General features: G+C 39.5%; 1 protein-coding gene across 1 annotated transcript in view; it reads left to right on the top strand.

The window, feature by feature from the left end:
* Positions 1-1,862: 1,862 nt before the first annotated feature.
* CHUK (component of inhibitor of nuclear factor kappa B kinase complex) overlaps positions 1,863-17,206 on the top strand; it is a gene marked incomplete at its 5' end in the record, with an annotated part of 42,265 nt that continues 26,921 nt past the window's right edge. Inside the window, 9 exon segments of the mRNA NM_174021.2 lie at positions 1,863-2,002; positions 7,271-7,365; positions 8,942-9,056; positions 9,906-9,975; positions 10,771-10,859; positions 12,534-12,623; positions 12,764-12,888; positions 13,054-13,161; positions 13,757-13,892. Of these exon segments, the coding sequence (NP_776446.1) occupies positions 1,898-2,002; positions 7,271-7,365; positions 8,942-9,056; positions 9,906-9,975; positions 10,771-10,859; positions 12,534-12,623; positions 12,764-12,888; positions 13,054-13,161; positions 13,757-13,892 (933 nt within the window).

Below are 17,206 nucleotides of genomic sequence, written 5' to 3'. Positions count from 1 at the left end.
AATGGATGAAAGTAGGATGAATACAGTTGTAAGCTGAAGAAGACTACCTGAGAAATATCAGTATTTAAGGAGTGCCTGGAAATCGAGTCATCCAAGAAGTACATGGGAAAAGAGCAGAGAGAGAGTGATCACAAGAGAATGCCTTATCTTAGAAGCCAAAGAAAAATAACTGCTCCTATACACTGGGCACTTACGGCCCAGACACTCTTACTTAATCCTCATAAGATAGCTATGAGGTAGGTATTATTACCTCTGTTTTACACATGAAAAAACAAGCTGGCAAGCTTCAAGATGATAGAGCCTGAAGGTAACCAGCCAGGATTTTTTTTTTTAAATTCAGAAAAACCTCAAAAAGTGAACTATCGGAAACAACTCAGTTCCTGCAAAGATGGCCACTTAAGGGTCTTCAGCATCCCTTCATAGCTCTTCCAAGTAAGAATTAGGGATTTTGGCCCTACCTATGCCTATCAGATACACTCCAGAGCCAGATGCTGCCCACTTAGCAAATGAGGACTTCATTCTGTTTGGACAGTCTGCCACAATCTGTGTAGTCTGCCCAGCTAGAAGGGACATGCTTTTGGTGGTACTGTGTGCCACCTTCAAGACTGATGCTCCAGCTCCATGGCTAGCAAGCATATATGGGAATCAGAATTTTGGATACTACACACAGGTTACTGGTGAACTACTATACAACATGGTTTGTATCTTACAGTGTTCAACATCCTGGCTGCAATATTCAGGGATCTGGGGGACAACAGACATTTGCTATAACAATGTCCATTCAGTGCTTTCAAAACAGCAACACTACTGTGGTGCACCTACTGTATCCACCTTAGAAGTCTCAACATGCTACATCTTTAGTGGCAGTCATGTCACAAAATGTTAGCTGAATTCTAAGTTCACAACCCAGGCTGCACAAATGATGGTCCAAGTGCACATAATCTCAAAGGAGGGGCAACTGACCAGGCTTAAGGAAACTCTCACTTAGAGAATTTGATTCCATGCCGATATACCTTGGAGTGACTGATGAGATCAACTTACATGAAGCGTACAACACTCAAAGCGAGAATGGGGAGTTGGCGCCCCTATTCTAAGGCAGTCTGCCACTCGGACGCACTTAATTACTGTTGCACCAATAGCTATCGGAAGCTTGCCTCCAGCTCTGCCTGGCGTGTCGGAAACAACCCCACAATGAGGAACTTCCGTGCTGGCAAACCCACAACTGGAGGTACGCCTGACAGCAAGCTCCGTGAGGCTTTTAGGGAAAAGCTCCCGAAGTCAGGCGGAGCATTCTTTACTCCGGAACAGCGTCACATCCTTGAGTTGTTTGGGGTTATAGGGGAGATCCTAGAACAGGTGCATACGAAGTCATTTAAGAGAAGAAAAGAAAAATGAACTACGACGCCTAATGCATCAGCGGGCCTGTTAGCGCAGAATTCTTTCTAGTTCTTCGGATTTCCCAATATTTAAATCCTCGGTGGCCTTTACCAGTGGCAGCTCAGCGGCTGGTGGGGCTGGAGGAAAGGTCTGAAATAAGGTGAAGCGTAGACAAGGGTGGGGACAACCTTAAGTTTAGAAAAGACGAATACGGCAAAGACTGATTTGGAAAGTGATTTTAAGGGAATTGTTTGGAGAGCTTATATTTTTGAAGATTGGGAAAACACATGTGGGTTTTCTCAGCTACGACGATGCCTAGGGAACGTTCTGAGAGAGGGGATTTAAAGTACCCACCTCCTCCCTACCGTTTCGCCGGCGGGGCTCGGGGCGGGCTTTTTCGCTGCCGCAGTTACCGGAAATGACGCTTGCTTCTCGCGAGAAGAAAGACGCGCGAGCCTCTGCGGCCCGGAACCGGCCTCGAAACAGTGGCGGAGCCTCAGGCCGCTCGCCCTCCCGCCCCATGGAGCGGCCCCCGGGGCTGCGGCCGGGCGCGGGCGGGCCCTGGGAGATGCGGGAGCGGCTGGGCACCGGCGGCTTCGGGAACGTCTGCCTGTATCAACATCGGGTGAGGCGGGGCGCGCAAGGGAGCGGCGGTGGGTGTTTGTCAGGGCGCCTGTGGAACACAGTGCCTTGTCAGTACGTGAGAGATTGTCGGTGGGGCAGTGTCGTGGGCCAGTGAGCCTCAGTATGTGTGTGTGTGTGTGAGAGAGAGGACAGAGGACTGATTGTATTTGTGAGCCTGGGATTGAGTCCGAGGTTTATCTGAGTTCTGGGCAGTGTGTGAGAGAGAGCTATTAGGGAGAACTTTTGTTATGACTGTCAAGATGTGTTTACCGAGCGTGCTGGCACGTACGTGTCCCTCTGAATATAGAGTCAGGGTGTGGGAGGTACACACATATCAGAGTGTGCACATATTGTGAGCACAAGTGGCTGAGAAGATGGGGCTGGGTCGGGGCTGCCTGTTGGAATGTGTGTGTTTTTTGTGTGTGCTTGCAAGCCTTGTGATGTCTGTAGGGCCTGGAGTAGACAAGGACGGTGTCATAGTGGGTCCGCAGTCAAGCTTTTGGTTTCATTGGGTGTTGGGGCTTTGGAATTGGGGATGCTTTCTAAGTAGGGAACACCTGGTGAAAATGATCGTGGATTCACAAGGGTAGGAGATAGAGGGTGAGGTCCTCTAGCAGGTGAAGACAGTTAACATTAGACTCGGAAATTGTGCTTCGATTTAACTGAAAATAACTGAAAATATTTAACCATGGTAGCAGCATCTAACGATCATGTGTGAGCCAGTCTTTTCATATACCAATAAAAGCTATGAACCTTTTCCCCAGACAAATGCACAGACGCACATGCATGCAGCCTTATGCACTGCCTTTGAGGGGGGTCGGTGCTCTCTTGAGGGCTTCCCAGGTGGTGCTAGTGGTAGAGAACACGCCTGCCAATGCAGAAGACAGAAGAGACATGGTTTGACCACTGGGTCGGAAAAATCCCTTGGAGGAGGAAATGGCAACCCACTCCAGTGTTCTTGCCTGGAGAATCCCAGGGACAGAGGAGCCTAGTGGGCTGTAGTCCATAGCGTGGCAAAGAGTTGGACACAATTGAAGAGACTTAGCACAGCACATGCTCTCTTGAAGGACATTTTCAGACCTATTAGCTTTTTAGACCCTGGAACAATATTCCCTGCAGTATAGCTTTTATTTTATCATATGTAAAATGGTTATAATAATGTATATACATCATGAGTCTGAGAGTTAAATAAGATGTTTATAAGTGCCACGCCCATGGTAAGCTCTCAGATGTTAGCTCCTGCTGCTGCTGTGTTGTTGCTGTTGTCATCATCTTCATCATCATTAACTGATGTTAAAAAAAGGAAATGTCAAGATAAAAGTGGTGTTCTCGAAGATTTTTTGTAAAAGGTAAATCTTTCTGGAAAAACATATAAGACAAGATGAACAGTTAAGCTGTTTCTAAAATGTATTGGCCTATGACCTAAGAAGTGGATTCAAGAGGGGGAATCATGATTTGCTGTCCTAAGAAGTATGAATGTGAGTAGAGAGCTCACAGCATAGGGAGGGGTAGGGTAGATGGGAGTCTACCTGGGAGGATTAGGTCTGTTTGTGTGGCAGTTATACAATGACAAATGTCACTGATATAACAGGAAATTTTGTGAAGCATGTTTCTAGTAGAGCATAGGAGAGAGTCTTGGAGAGAGGGAGAAAGGAAGGTGAAGGACCAGGCATTAAGTACTTTGACAGCCAGACAAATAGTAAATTTAATAATTTTAACTATCAGACACAAGGCATTCAAAGAGTAAAGAGAGGGGGCCAAGTACATTCCAGCAGAATGTTGCCTGTGGCTTTGTTATCAACCTGCCCATCAGTCTGGTCATAAGAAAAAGGAGTTTGCATGCTCGCCTGTTTATGTGACTGCTTTGCTTGGTTCCTGGCTGGGGATGAATGAATACATTAAAATTTAAAAAAAAATTGTGATGGAATATATATAACATAAAAGTTACATTTTAATCCTTTTAAAGTGTACTGTTCAGTGACATTGTATGTTTACATTGTTGTGCAACAGCCATCACCCTCTATTTCCAGAATTTTTTCATCTTCCCAAATTGAAACTCTGTACCCTTTAAACAATGAAAGAAAGAGCAAGTGTTAGTTGCTCAGTCCTGTCTGACTGTTTGTGATCCCACAGACTGTAGCTCTCCAGGCTCCTCTGTCCATGGAATTCTCTAGGCAGGAATACTGGAGTGGGTTGCCATTCCCTTCTCCAGGGGATTTTCCTGACCCAGGGATTGAACCTGGGTCTCCTACATTACAGGCAGATTCTTTACCATCTGAGCCTCCAGGACATGAGTCTTTAAACAATAATTCCTCCCTAATTTTCCTCCTCCCAACATACCAGAGGATGTGTTACCAGAGGATGTGTCTTTGGAATTCATCACTGTTTAAATGAAGAGATTTAGCTTCCTCTAGAATCTTAGAAATCTCTTGGGAACTTTCCAGATATTCACAGTGGCCCTTCCCCAGAACTGGGACATTTGACAACTGAGTCTGTAGTGAGAAGAGAATACTCTGTGGTAAGACTTGGAAATAGTATCATTACTTTTCCAATTAGAGCTTTGAGTTTGGCTTTCAAATCGTTGTGTTTTGGTGGAAGCCACATTTCAATATTTCATCTACCCCCTCTTAAATCACAACGAGAAAGAGAAAAGGATGTAATATGATTTATTTAACTGATTATTGGGTAGCTGACAGCTGATGGTACCAGAATCAACAAAAACAGTATTTTCTTCCCTCAAAGAATTTCAAGTCTAGTGAGAGAAGTAGACACAGAAACACTTGAAGTACAATGTGGCAACCTATATAATGAAGGTATTTGTAAAGTGATGTAGAAGCATGGTGAAATAACCAAAGAACTCTTCCTACGATATAGGGTGGCACTTCTCACAATGTGTTTGGAAAAACTAATCTTGTAAAATGCTTTGAAAAAAGGATACTGTGGTCAATACATTCTATGCTGTTGCTGCAAAGTCGCTTCAGTCGTGTCCAACTCTGTGTGACCCCATAGATGGCAGCCCACCAGGCTCCCCCATCCCTGGGATTCTCCAGGCAGGAACACTGGAGTGGGGTGCCATTTCCTTCTCCAATGCATGAAAGTGAAAAATGAAAGTGAAGTCGCTCAGTCGTGTCCGATTCTTAGCGACCCCATGGACTGCAGCCTACCAGGCTCCTCCATCCATGGGGTTTTCCAGGCAAGAGTACTGGAGTGGGGTGCCATTGCCTTCTCCGAATACATTCTATAAATGATGCATATAATATTTCTTCATTGGAGAGTCATAACCCACAATAGCATATTAAAAGCTCTGTGAAGTCCTATAGTAAAGAAACTAATAGAAACTAATTTAGCTTCCTGCTGCTGCTGCTAAGTCACTTCAGTCGTGTCCGACTCTGTGCGACCCCATAGACGGCAGCCCACCGGGCTCTGCCGTCCCTGGGATTCTCTAGGCAAGAACACTGGAGTGGTTCCCATTTCCTTCTCCAATGCATGAAAGTGAAAAGTCAAAGTGAAGTCGCTCAGTCGTGTCCGACCCTCAGCGACCCCATGGACTGCAGCCTACCAGGCTCCTCCATCCATGGGATTTTCCAGGCAAGAGTACTGGAGTGGGGTGCCATTGCCTTCTCCATAATTTAGCTTAGTATTTTCCAATTTTTTATTGTGGTAAAATATACATAACATTTGCCATTTAGCCATCTTTAGGTGTACAGTTCTGTGGCATTAAGTACATTCACATTTTGTGCAGCTATCACCACCATTCATCTCCTGCCTATTACTGTTACCTTTTTTTTTTTTTTAAAGCACCAAACTCTTCTTTTTTTGTTTTGCTGGACATGTATAAACTTTCCACAGAGCATTCTCCGTGAAAAGTGAGGGAGACCTTCAGAGAGTAGCTGAAATATAAACTGAGAGGTTGAAGGATACTTTAGGGTGAAATCTTTTTGAAATAGATAGCTTTCTGCCTTACTCATATGAGAATTTAGGACTTAATGTTGTTCATGGTTGTACCAGATTGACTCCATAGTGGTAAAAACGTACACAGGACCTAGCAGCAGCTCAGCATCTACTCATAACGAGAGGCTGAAGGAAGGGAGGACACTGGTTAGGTTGGGCTGTAGTCTGGCCTAGTTCCTTACTCTCGCTCTATACATCAGTTATCTCATTTCTTGCTGGCCCCCATTTCAGACCATCCTATACAAATTGTGTCTTGCTTCCTGTTCCTGGGCTGCATTATTACTGTTGCCAGAATGTGATGAGGTTTGGCTGCTTCCTGTAATGTACATCAGGTTGGGTTTAATTTCAGTTAGAATTGGCTAAATTACTAGTCATAGAGGCAAGAGCTGTTAGGTCCGTTTTCTAGACATGGGAATATACAACCATTGTTAGGAGTCTTTCAATGTCATTTGAAATGCAAAAATTAGGAAATAGTTTTGGAGTTTTTTTGTATTAGATTTGGTCATATTAAAACTATTTCCTACTGTTGAGGCAGGGAGCCCTGAATTATTCTCCGCATTCTAGTTATGTGGGAACCTGGAACCGTTTTCAGCTGCCTTGACTAAATTCAGAAAGGGGTTGTTGGGGAGACAGAGTCTTTTTATATTCTAGCAGCATGTGTGAGATGGTGTTCTGAAGAGATCTGTTACAGGATCAGCCTCAGTAACTTTTTGCTTGTGTGCTTTGGTGTTTGAAGGTCAGTTTAAAAGCATTAGTTTAATAGTCTCATGGCTTACTTGGCAGAAGCATTGGCTCAAGAGAACTGTGGATAAATATGTTTAATTAGTAAAGCTAAAAGAGTTTTGTTTCCCTAAGTTGGCATTTCTTTGATAGCAAGTAAATCTGCTGCTGCTGCTGCTGCCGCTAAGTCACTTCAGTCATGTCCGACTCTGTGCGACCCCGTGGATGGCAGCCCACCAGGCTCCCCTGTCCCTGGAATTCTCCAGGCAAGAACACTGGAGTGGGTTTGCCATTTCCTTCTCCAATGCATGAAAGTGAAAAGTGAAAGTGAAGTAGCTCAGTTGTGTCCGACCCTCAGCGACCCATGGACTGCAGCCTTCAAGGCTCCTCAGTCCATGGGATTTTCCAGGCAAGAGTACTAGAGTGGGGTGCCATTGCCTTCTCCGAGTAAATCTGCACAAGAACCTAATTTATAATCTTCTGTTTAATTAGTAAAGCTAAAAGAGTTTTGTTTCCCCAAGTTGGCATTTCTTTGATAGCAAGTAAATCTGCACAAGAACCTAATTTATAATCTTCTGTTGATTTTCTATTTTGGCAGGAACTTGATCTCAAAATAGCAATTAAGTCTTGTCGCCTAGAGCTAAGTACCAAAAACAGAGAACGGTGGTGCCATGAAATCCAGATCATGAAGAAGTAAGTGTACTTGATGACTTAAGTTTCCCCAGTTTTGCAACCCACCCAGATGTCATCATAGGGAAGGAGGCTAGGAATCCATTCTTCTTTGAATCTTTTGGGGGGCATATTTTTCTCCTTCTCATTAAATATGTGTGTTTTATTTCAAATAATAACATCACATCATGCTTAAGTAGGTTTTGTTTAAATAGTTATCTAGGTAATAATAGTATAATATTGAAGAAAAACAAAAAGCCCTTCAGGGAACTTGGAGTTTTTTAGAGCATGAGCCACCATTTCCTTGCATGGCCTTGCTGTAAATTTTTCTATGCTCCAAAAACATAAAATAAAATGTCAGCTAGGTATTATCAGACTCAGCTTTCTGAGGGCAGAATCTGTTTCCTTTGGGTCTCAGGCAGTGCTTATCTGTTATACTTTATAGTTAAATAGCGGTCACTACTTTTAATTAAAAAATTTTTTTTACTCTCACCTACTTTTGTTAAATAGTATATCCATTGCTTTGTAAAAAAATTATCCTTAAGCTTAGTGGGTTAAAACAACAGAAGTTTGGTGTCTCACACTTTCTGTGGTTTAGGAATTTGGGAGTGACTTAGGTGGTTTTGACTCAAGAGATGCCTCCTGAAACATCTCGAAATGTTGACTGGGGCTGCAGTTATCCAAAGGCTTGAGTGGGGCTGGAGTGTCCACTTCAAAGCTCATTTAGTGTCTGTTGGCTAGAGGCATTGGTGCCCCATCACATGTGCTTCTCTTTCCATAGGGAAATTTGAATGTCTTCATAACATAGCAGCTAACTTTCCCCAAAGTCAGTGATCTGAGAGAGAGCGAGCAGGCGGACATATTTTTATGATCTTCCCTCAGAAGCTACACTCTATCCTTTCCAAATAATTTCTGTTTGTTAGAAATCAGTCCTTTAATATAGCCTCTACTTCAGGGAAAGAGAATTCAGCTCTTGAAGGGAGAAGTGGCTATGTTTTAAAACATCCACAGGTAGAATGCTAATAAGGGCTTACCCATATCTTCTCGTTGTCACAGCAACCCAGTGTTTAGGCATTATCTCTTTGCTAAAGAAAAAGTTGAAGCTTATAGTCATATAACTGATAGGTAATAGACTCGGGATTTGAAATAAGCACTTTTTGACTTCAGAGTTCTCAATGCATTTTAATGGTTCTCAAACTTGGCTATCTGGCAGAATCACTAGAAAAACCTTTTAACAATACAAATCCTCAGGCTCTACACATGGAAATTCTGTTTCTTTAGGTCCCTGGGCCATGGGAATCTATTCCAGTTTAGAGACCACTGTGTGATGATGATGGTGATATGATATATTACTAAGTTTAAAAAAAGATGTTAGGAAACAATATATAATGTGATTCAATATTTATTGAAAAACATGTATTTGTACACAAATTAAAAACTTTTACACAATATCAATTTTTAATTATACAAATGAGAAATTAGAACATTATAAATAAAGTCAGTCTTTTGTCCCCTCACTGCCCCCAAATAACTACAATTTCAAACTCAGTCCCTTTTCACTGGAAACAAATTTTTTATTATAATGCTTTCCCCTTGTTAGGTTGAACCACGCCAATGTTGTAAAGGCCTGTGACGTTCCTGAGGAATTGAATTTTTTGATTAACGATGTGCCTCTGCTAGCAATGGAATATTGTTCTGGAGGAGATCTCCGGAAGGTAGTGTGGATGTTTTGATGAGATAGTAAATCACGAACTCTAGCAGTATTTGAATCCCACTCAGTACAATAATCTAGAGTAAGAGTCAGTAAACTATGGCCTGTTGTCTGTTTTTGTGGCTGCTTTCTTACAATAGTAGCAGAGTCGAGTAGTGGTGCCAGAGATTGCATGACTTGGAAGCCTAAAGAACTTACTCTCTTGGCCCTTTACAGGTAATGTTTGCTGACCCCTGCTTTAGAACATGAATATTTTTGTTGGTGGTAGTGGTGTTTGCAGGATGGGACTATATTGATGGTTTTAGATCACAGTGTCAATGTGTAAAGTGTTGATGTTTCTCTGTTGCAAATCTTTCCCATCTCATTTTAAATCTACCAGTTGTTGTTGTTGTTCAGTTGCTAAGTCATGTCCAACTCTTTTGTGACCCCATGGGCCGTCCATAGGATTTCCCAGGCAAGAATACTGGAATAAGTTGCCATTTCATTCTCCAGGAGGTCATCCCCATCCAATAATCGTAATCAAACCCATGGCTCCTGCTGTGCCACCTTGGAGCTCTTTTTATATATTTAAAATGGCTATTATTTTAAATATCCTATGACTATTTTTATATATTTATCTGTGAGATTTTTCAACCTTGTAAAATTTCAAATACCTTCTCCCTTTATTTTTACTTGTATAAATTTTGTCATGAAATTTACATGTCCTCTGTGTGGATTTGGTAATTTTTCCCCCTTATGTTTTCTTAATCATGACTAATTTTCTTATTCTCTCAAAGTATAATGGTTAATGTATCAGTATTACTGCCCAGCAACATTGGCAATATACATTTTTAGGTTTTTTTTTTTTCTTTAGCTACTCAACAAACCAGAAAATTGCTGTGGACTTAAAGAAAGCCAGATACTTTCTTTACTGAGTGATATAGGTATGTAATCAGTATGAAAATTCCATCATAATTTAATGCCCATTTGGTCTGTATGAGTCTGTATACTGCTTGGCAATTAGAATTGTTGATAAACTATACAAAGCATAGGTTTTTAAGTATAAGAAATTTTTGATCTTTAAGAAATTATCAGAAAAATTTAAGTATTACTGTTGATGCTAATTTAAAACTAGGATATTTTGGTTTTTATTTTTTGTGTTGTCTGTGTCCATTTGACTAATAGATATTCTAGTTGCTAAAAAATAAAGGTTGTGAAATTATCTTATGTATTCCTTCCTCCCTGATTAACATAGTAAATTTATTTACCAGGGACATTGCTTCTCATAGGCATCGGTATTCTTAAGGTGAAATCTCTTTTTAATCAGAATTACTCCTGAAAAATTTCTAAAATAACCAGGACATAGGCCCTTGGAGAGAGCTCAGAAGGCCAGATTATGTTTCTCTATATATTTTGATTTGTTTCTTTTCTTAGGTTATGGAGGCCAAAGTCTAGTTGAGAAGTCCAATGATAATACTGGGATTTTTTTCAATTGCTTGTTCCATTTCTTTTTAATATTAATTTTCATAAGTTAAATGGGAACATATTGTAATTCTGCTGTCTGATTAATGTTACTGTATTTTTGTGGAGAAAATTTGAGTGTCTATAAAATCATTAATCATGTAGTTATGATGGTCCATATAAAATTGAGCATCAGACCAGATCTGTACAAAATGAGTTGAATTTTTTTATTTCAGTGTTTTTCTATTACCTCAAAATACATTTTAAACTTTATTTAGGATCTGGGATCCGATATTTGCATGAAAACAAAATTATACATCGTGATCTAAAACCTGAAAACATAGTTCTTCAGGATGTTGGTGGAAAGGTAGGTAAACCCTGAAGAAATGTTCTGTGCTAATTGAATAGAGTCTCCATGATGTCGTTAGTCTTTGCGGTTTGGTGCCCACCATAGCATTCTGTACTTCTTTATCCCAGCCCTCACTATACTGAACTGTGGTTTTTTGTTTGTCTGTCTCCTCTGCTAACATAACAGCTCCATTAGAGAAGGAGCTACATCTGTCTTGTTCATTTCATTTTTCCAGCACAGTATCTAGCAGAGCTAGTAGGCAGTAAGTAATTTGTTAATTTGTATGTTATGAAGTACATCCAAAAAACATACCCTTAGTCTTCTTTAAGAAAAAAAAATATGTTTAAAGTATGTTTTCATATTTAAGAAGAACAAAACAAAGTCAGTCTCCTCCCCAAAGTCCTAAGTTTATTTTTAATTAAAATTCAAAACCTTGATTTCTCAGATTCCTGAAAGAGTCATCTTGAGAAGAACTAGAAATTGTGAATTAATTCTTGGAATATTTATTTTTATCCAAGTAATTTGAGCAGTTTTCTTGCTTTTAGTGCCCAAATTCCATTCCAATAAAGACATAAAGCCAAGAATGTGAACCTTGAATTGGATTGTATGGCCTTAGGTTGTGAAGATAATGATCAGTTGGAAGTGATGAAACCTTGGTGCTTCTTCTCTTAGGAACCTTTTGTGTATGCTTTGCACCGACTATTTGCTTTTTGTTTGTGTATGTATCCTGAGACTTTAGGATGTTCTTGAAGTTAGATAGGTGTTTACTCATGTTGATCCACTCTTAAGATGGTATGATGCTTCTTATAAGTTTGGAAGTCACCCTGCCTGTGCCTTCCAGTTTAACGGATCAAGCTTATTCTGAATATACCAAAATAAAAAATTAATAGCCAGTCTATATCAGCATATTAAAAAGCAGAGACATTACTTTGACAATAAAAGTCTGTCTAGTCAAAGATATGGTTTTTCCAGTGGTTATGTATGGATGTGAGAGTTGGACTGTAAAGAAAACTGAGCATCGAAGAATTGATGCCTTTTGAATGGTGGTGTTGGAGAAGTCTCTTGAGAGTCCTTTGGACTGCAAGAATATCAAACCAGTCAATCCTAAAGGAAATCAGTCCTGAATATTCATTGGAAGGACTGATGCTGTACCTCCAATCCTTTGGCCACGTGATGCGAAGGACTAACTCATTGGAAAAGACCCTGATGCTGGGAAAGATTGAAGGCAGGAGGAGAAGGGGATGACAAAGGATGAGATGATTGGATGGCATCCTGACCTGTCTATCAGACATGAGTTTGAGTAAGCTCTGGGAGTTGGTGATGGACAGGGAAGGCTGGTGTGCTATAGTCCATGGGGTTGCAAAGTGTTGGACACTATTGAGCAACTAAACTGAACTGATTTAGTTTTTTACTATATGTCAGACACTGTTAAATTATTTTCATTATCATTGAATCCTAATAGCAATTCTGTGAAGTAGGGATTTTTAGGAATATCATTATATAGGAAACTGAGAGGAATAACTTGATCAAGGTCACATAACTATCTATCTACGTGGTAGAGCTTAGGCTTGAAACATGTTTGTCTTATTCCAGAGCCATGTTCTTCACCACCTCCCTCTCCAGAGCATTATAAGGACCTTGTTCCCTTTCCTTTTCAAGTTTTTCAGCCATTTAATACTTACTGTTTTGCAGATTATGCATAAAATAATTGATTTGGGATATGCCAAAGATGTTGATCAAGGAAGTCTTTGTACATCTTTTGTGGGAACTTTGCAGTATCTGGTAAGACACATATTGTTTCTTTGAATTTAAGTGTACAGCATTATTCTTATTTCTTAAGGTTGTGAATGTAATAGTTCAAAACTCAAGTAGCTTTTCTCTTATAGTGTTGATGTTTAAAGCATTTTTTTTTTCTTTTTAAGGCCCCAGAGCTCTTTGAGAATAAGCCTTATACAGCCACTGTTGATTATTGGAGCTTTGGGACCATGGTGTTTGAGTGTATTGCTGGATATAGGCCTTTTTTGCATCATCTGCAGCCATTTACCTGGTAAGAAATGAGACAGAACTTTGGTATGCTTAATGGGAGTGAAATTTTCAGTACCCCTCTGGCTGCCTTTCTTTAAATGGTATAATTACTTTTTAACACAACTGAATAAAATTAAAAGGCAAAAATGTCTCAGGTTGTCAACTGAAGTAGCTTTTGTTTTTATAGGCATGAGAAGATTAAGAAGAAGGATCCAAAGTGTATATTTGCATGTGAAGAAATGACAGGAGAAGTTCGGTTTAGTAGCCATTTACCTCAACCAAATAGCCTTTGTAGGTATGTATATTTTAGTTGAGGAAGTTTGACTCATTTTCTTCAGGGATGTCAGTAAAGTTGTTGTCTGCTTCAAGTAGCATTATCCATTGGAACTTTTTGTAATGATGGAAATGTTTTATATGTATGCTGGCCACATGAGTCTGTCTGAGCAATTGAAAGGTGGGTGGTAAGACTGAAGAACTGAATTTCAAATTTATTTAATTTTAATTAAGTATAAATGCAAATAGCCACCTGTGAATAGTGGCATCCGTATGGACAGCCATATGGATTACCAACACTATTTGTGTTGATAGTGGAAATAAGAACTGCCATTCAACTGATTGGCTTAGGTGCTAAGAACACTCTTAGAATACTGTGATGAATGGGTTCCTTAGGAAATGGAAGTGAATTCACCTGTTGGAGTTGCCCGTAACTAACTTGCGCATGTGGGTTTGGGATTTTTTTTAATGGAAAAAAGTTGGTCACCTGTCATTTCATGAATTATTTGGAAGTAAGATATAATATCATACAAATAACCTATACAACCACTTTTTTTACAAAACTAAAAGAAAATTGGAATATAATGATTTTTATCCTATTTTTGTATGTTTTCTAGTTTAATAGTAGAACCCATGGAAAACTGGCTGCAGTTGATGCTAAACTGGGATCCTCAGCAGAGAGGAGGACCTGTTGATCTTACTTTGAAGCAGCCAAGATGTTTTGTATTAATGGATCACATTCTGAATTTGAAGGTTAGTTTGAATGGGGTCTACTTCATAAGACTTGCATTGAAGTTAACAAACTATTGGAGAATGGACATAAATATATTTTAATAGTGCATTTCTATTTCTTTAGTAAGCTTTCTCAGTTTTACTTCTAAGTGGTCTTATTGATCACTCCTTTGAAGTATCTTTTGGATTTTCCCCCTCTCTCATATTGGTACCAGTTCACCTCGTTCATTTAGGTCTAATCATATTGGATTTGGTTTGGTGAGGAAGGTTCCTACCTGGCTTTTTGCCTCTACACTTACTTTCCATCCTACAGTCCGTACAGCATGAACTGCCTGTTTTATTTTTTGAAAAGGCTTTTTGATTCTCCAGTCCAAGAAACTGATTCTGCCTACCAAATCAAGTCTAAACTGACCTGCTTGGGTTTGTGGGGGTTTTCTTCATTTAGGTCTACCTCATCCAAGTGCTTGTTTCATTTCTCTTAACCCTTTACTTCACTTAGGACCAGCTTGTCATTGCACCTTATTCCATCAAGCCCATTATCCATTTTTGTGTTGACAGATGCTGTTCTTCTGCCAGACTGATATCTATCGCTATATATCCCCTCACCTGTACTGGCACATATTCAACTCTCCTTTTCTCCAAACTGTGTCTACCTCACAGTGCATCATTTAACCATTTTTATTATATTCTCTAGTTGTTTCTCATCTTCCATTCATGCCTCTCCATATAGATTGTCTTCTTTAATGATGAGATTGTTTTTCTTACTTTTATTAACAGTCATCTATCCTACCACCACAGTGTTCCTATGCTGGCATTCTGTACAAAGCTGGACACGTACCAGATTCTCAGTAAATATCCATTGATACGAACGAGAGGTTCTATTATGCTGTATATGTAGAAACAACTCATCTGTTATCTTTTCGTATTTGTTGATTGCTTGTGGTAGATAGTGTTTCTAAAATGTAAATGAGAAAGTAGTAGTAATGTAAGGTTTTACTCTTACCTTGATACACTTCATTAAATAGGAACTTGAGGCCATGTTGATGTCATTCTTGGCTCACATTGAAAAGACAGCTGGTGTCGTGATTTGGTTTTCTTCTACTGTGCCACGGAGTAAATCATCCCCCAGCATGTTAGACAAGCAGGACTTGGTGACACCTTTTAGTTCTTTGTTGGTTTCAAAAATTTTTGTTTTTTTTCTCATATTTTTCAGTCTTTTCATGGTAATCATAACATCATTTCTACTTGTAAAGAGTCTGTGAGCATGTGCTTGTTTTACAGAGCATGAGTAAGGAGTCCTCCTTATGTGTTTTGTGTTCTATAGACTTTAGTTCAGTTTGTAGCACTGAACTGTATATCTGTGAATCTAGGCAAAATATATATATATATTTATATTTATTTGTAGTTTAGGTACAGTAACATCTTCTTTAAAGGATCAGTATTGCCGTGAGGTTTCAGAATAAGGTGTGTGTAGGGTACTAGTCATAGTAGTTCAGGGTTGCTTCCTAGGCATAATAATAAGACTGAGTTTCGAAGGATAAGGAAGTGTTAATCTGGGGGAAAGATTTGCAAGCAGAGGAATGTCATGAGCACAGAAGCATGAACTGAAGAATAGGTTGCTATTATTATAAGACATTTTTCTAAGGTATTTATTGTTAAAGGAGGGAATGACATAAAGAAGAAATCAGCATAGCTAGTGGGAAACTGCTGTATAACACAGGGAGCTCAGCTTGATGCTCTGTGACGACCTAGAGGGGTGGGGAGGGAGGGAAACTGAAGAGGGACAGGATATATGTGTACTTACAGCTGATTCACATTGTTAAACAGCAGAAACCAACACGGCATGGCAAAGCAATTATCTTCCAGGTAAAAATAAATTTTAAAAGTAAGCTCATCCCGTATTTCTGGGGGAAAAAAAGAAGAAATCAGTAAAACAGTTACTGAATTATTTCCTTTCCTTAAGAAAAGTTTGTAGATTCTGATTACATATTTTTCTAAATATTTATTATGAAAAACTTTAAATATGCAAAAAAGTTGAAAAAAGTATACCAAACATTCTTTGCCACCTCTTTCATGCCTGTAAGTATAACTATATCCTAAGAGTCTTTACTTAGCTTTCTTTTTTTCCGTATTACTTTTCCTCCTTTTTTTGACAATTTCTTCAGTTATATAACTTTAACTATAAACTGAATATGGATAACTTCCAAATTTATCTCCTTAGTTGTGACTGTACAGCTCTCTGCAGAGTATTTGTAACTACACTTGGTGGTCCCACTGGCAAGCAAGACATGATTCATGAAAAACTGAGCATGTTTGCTCCATTAACTGCTTCTACAGCTTTTCCTCTGCTGCTTACTTGCCCCATCACCTTTCCGTCACTTTGGCTGTCTGACTATTCCATCTCCCTCAATCTGCATATCCAGTTATTTTGTACAGTTTATTTTTTGAATGTTTTACCAATTTTGAACTTGTTAGGTTGTCAATTTAGAAAGCCTTCCACAGTTCATTTTTGCTTACTGAATAAATTCCAAATGCTTACATTGACATTCAGAATCTGTCTTGGTCTCATTTCATCCTACGCTTTTAGTCTTATCTCCTATTTTCCCCTAAGGGGGCATCATTTTAGGTACTTTTGATTATGCTCATCCCTTTCTAGTTCTCTGCCTACTTTGTTGGTTTTTGCCTAGAACTTTTCTTCTTTCAGGCTTTTCTTGTTCTAGTCATTCTTCCTTTTCAAAGTTCAGCTCAAATAGTACCTCCTTATAAAGCACACCTTTCCTCCCACCAAAGAATCTTCTTTGGAATCTGCACAGTACTTTATATCATTACACTACCTATTGCATTTTGCCTTGTCTTTTAGTTCTATTATTGTGTCTTAATATCTTTTATTTGACTGTTATCCTATAGAGGGCAAGGATGATTAAGTTACTCAGCTTGCATATCCACTACTAGCACAACACTCTTAGTAGTTTGTACCATAGTAGATACTTAGCAGATATTCAGATGAACGAAAGAATTCATTTAGGTTGTATTTCCTCTCCCTTTGTTTTGCTCCCTTCTATCTTGGCTTTGGTAGTGGGATGCTGTGAGAACCCCATGCTAGTTTGAAATATGCCCTCTGTAAAAGTAAATGTCCACTTTAGGATTTTCCTACTGTGTTTCTGCTATTGATCTTAGTGGCCACTGTCACAGGATGAAATCTACCTAGGCTGGGAAGGAATGGCAGGTCTCAGCTGGTATGCTTGTATTGTAATCCATGTCAACTTGAAAGACTCCCTTCTCTTCCCTCACCTTTTTTAAATTTAGAAGTTATTATATACTAAAGGGAAGTTAGT

The sequence above is a fragment of the Bos taurus genome, chromosome 26 (assembly GCF_002263795.3).
Source record: "Bos taurus isolate L1 Dominette 01449 registration number 42190680 breed Hereford chromosome 26, ARS-UCD2.0, whole genome shotgun sequence".
NCBI lineage: Eukaryota > Metazoa > Chordata > Mammalia > Artiodactyla > Bovidae > Bos > Bos taurus.
The sequence above is the reverse complement of the archived record's forward strand: the minus strand, read 5'-3'. Positions and strand labels throughout refer to the sequence as shown.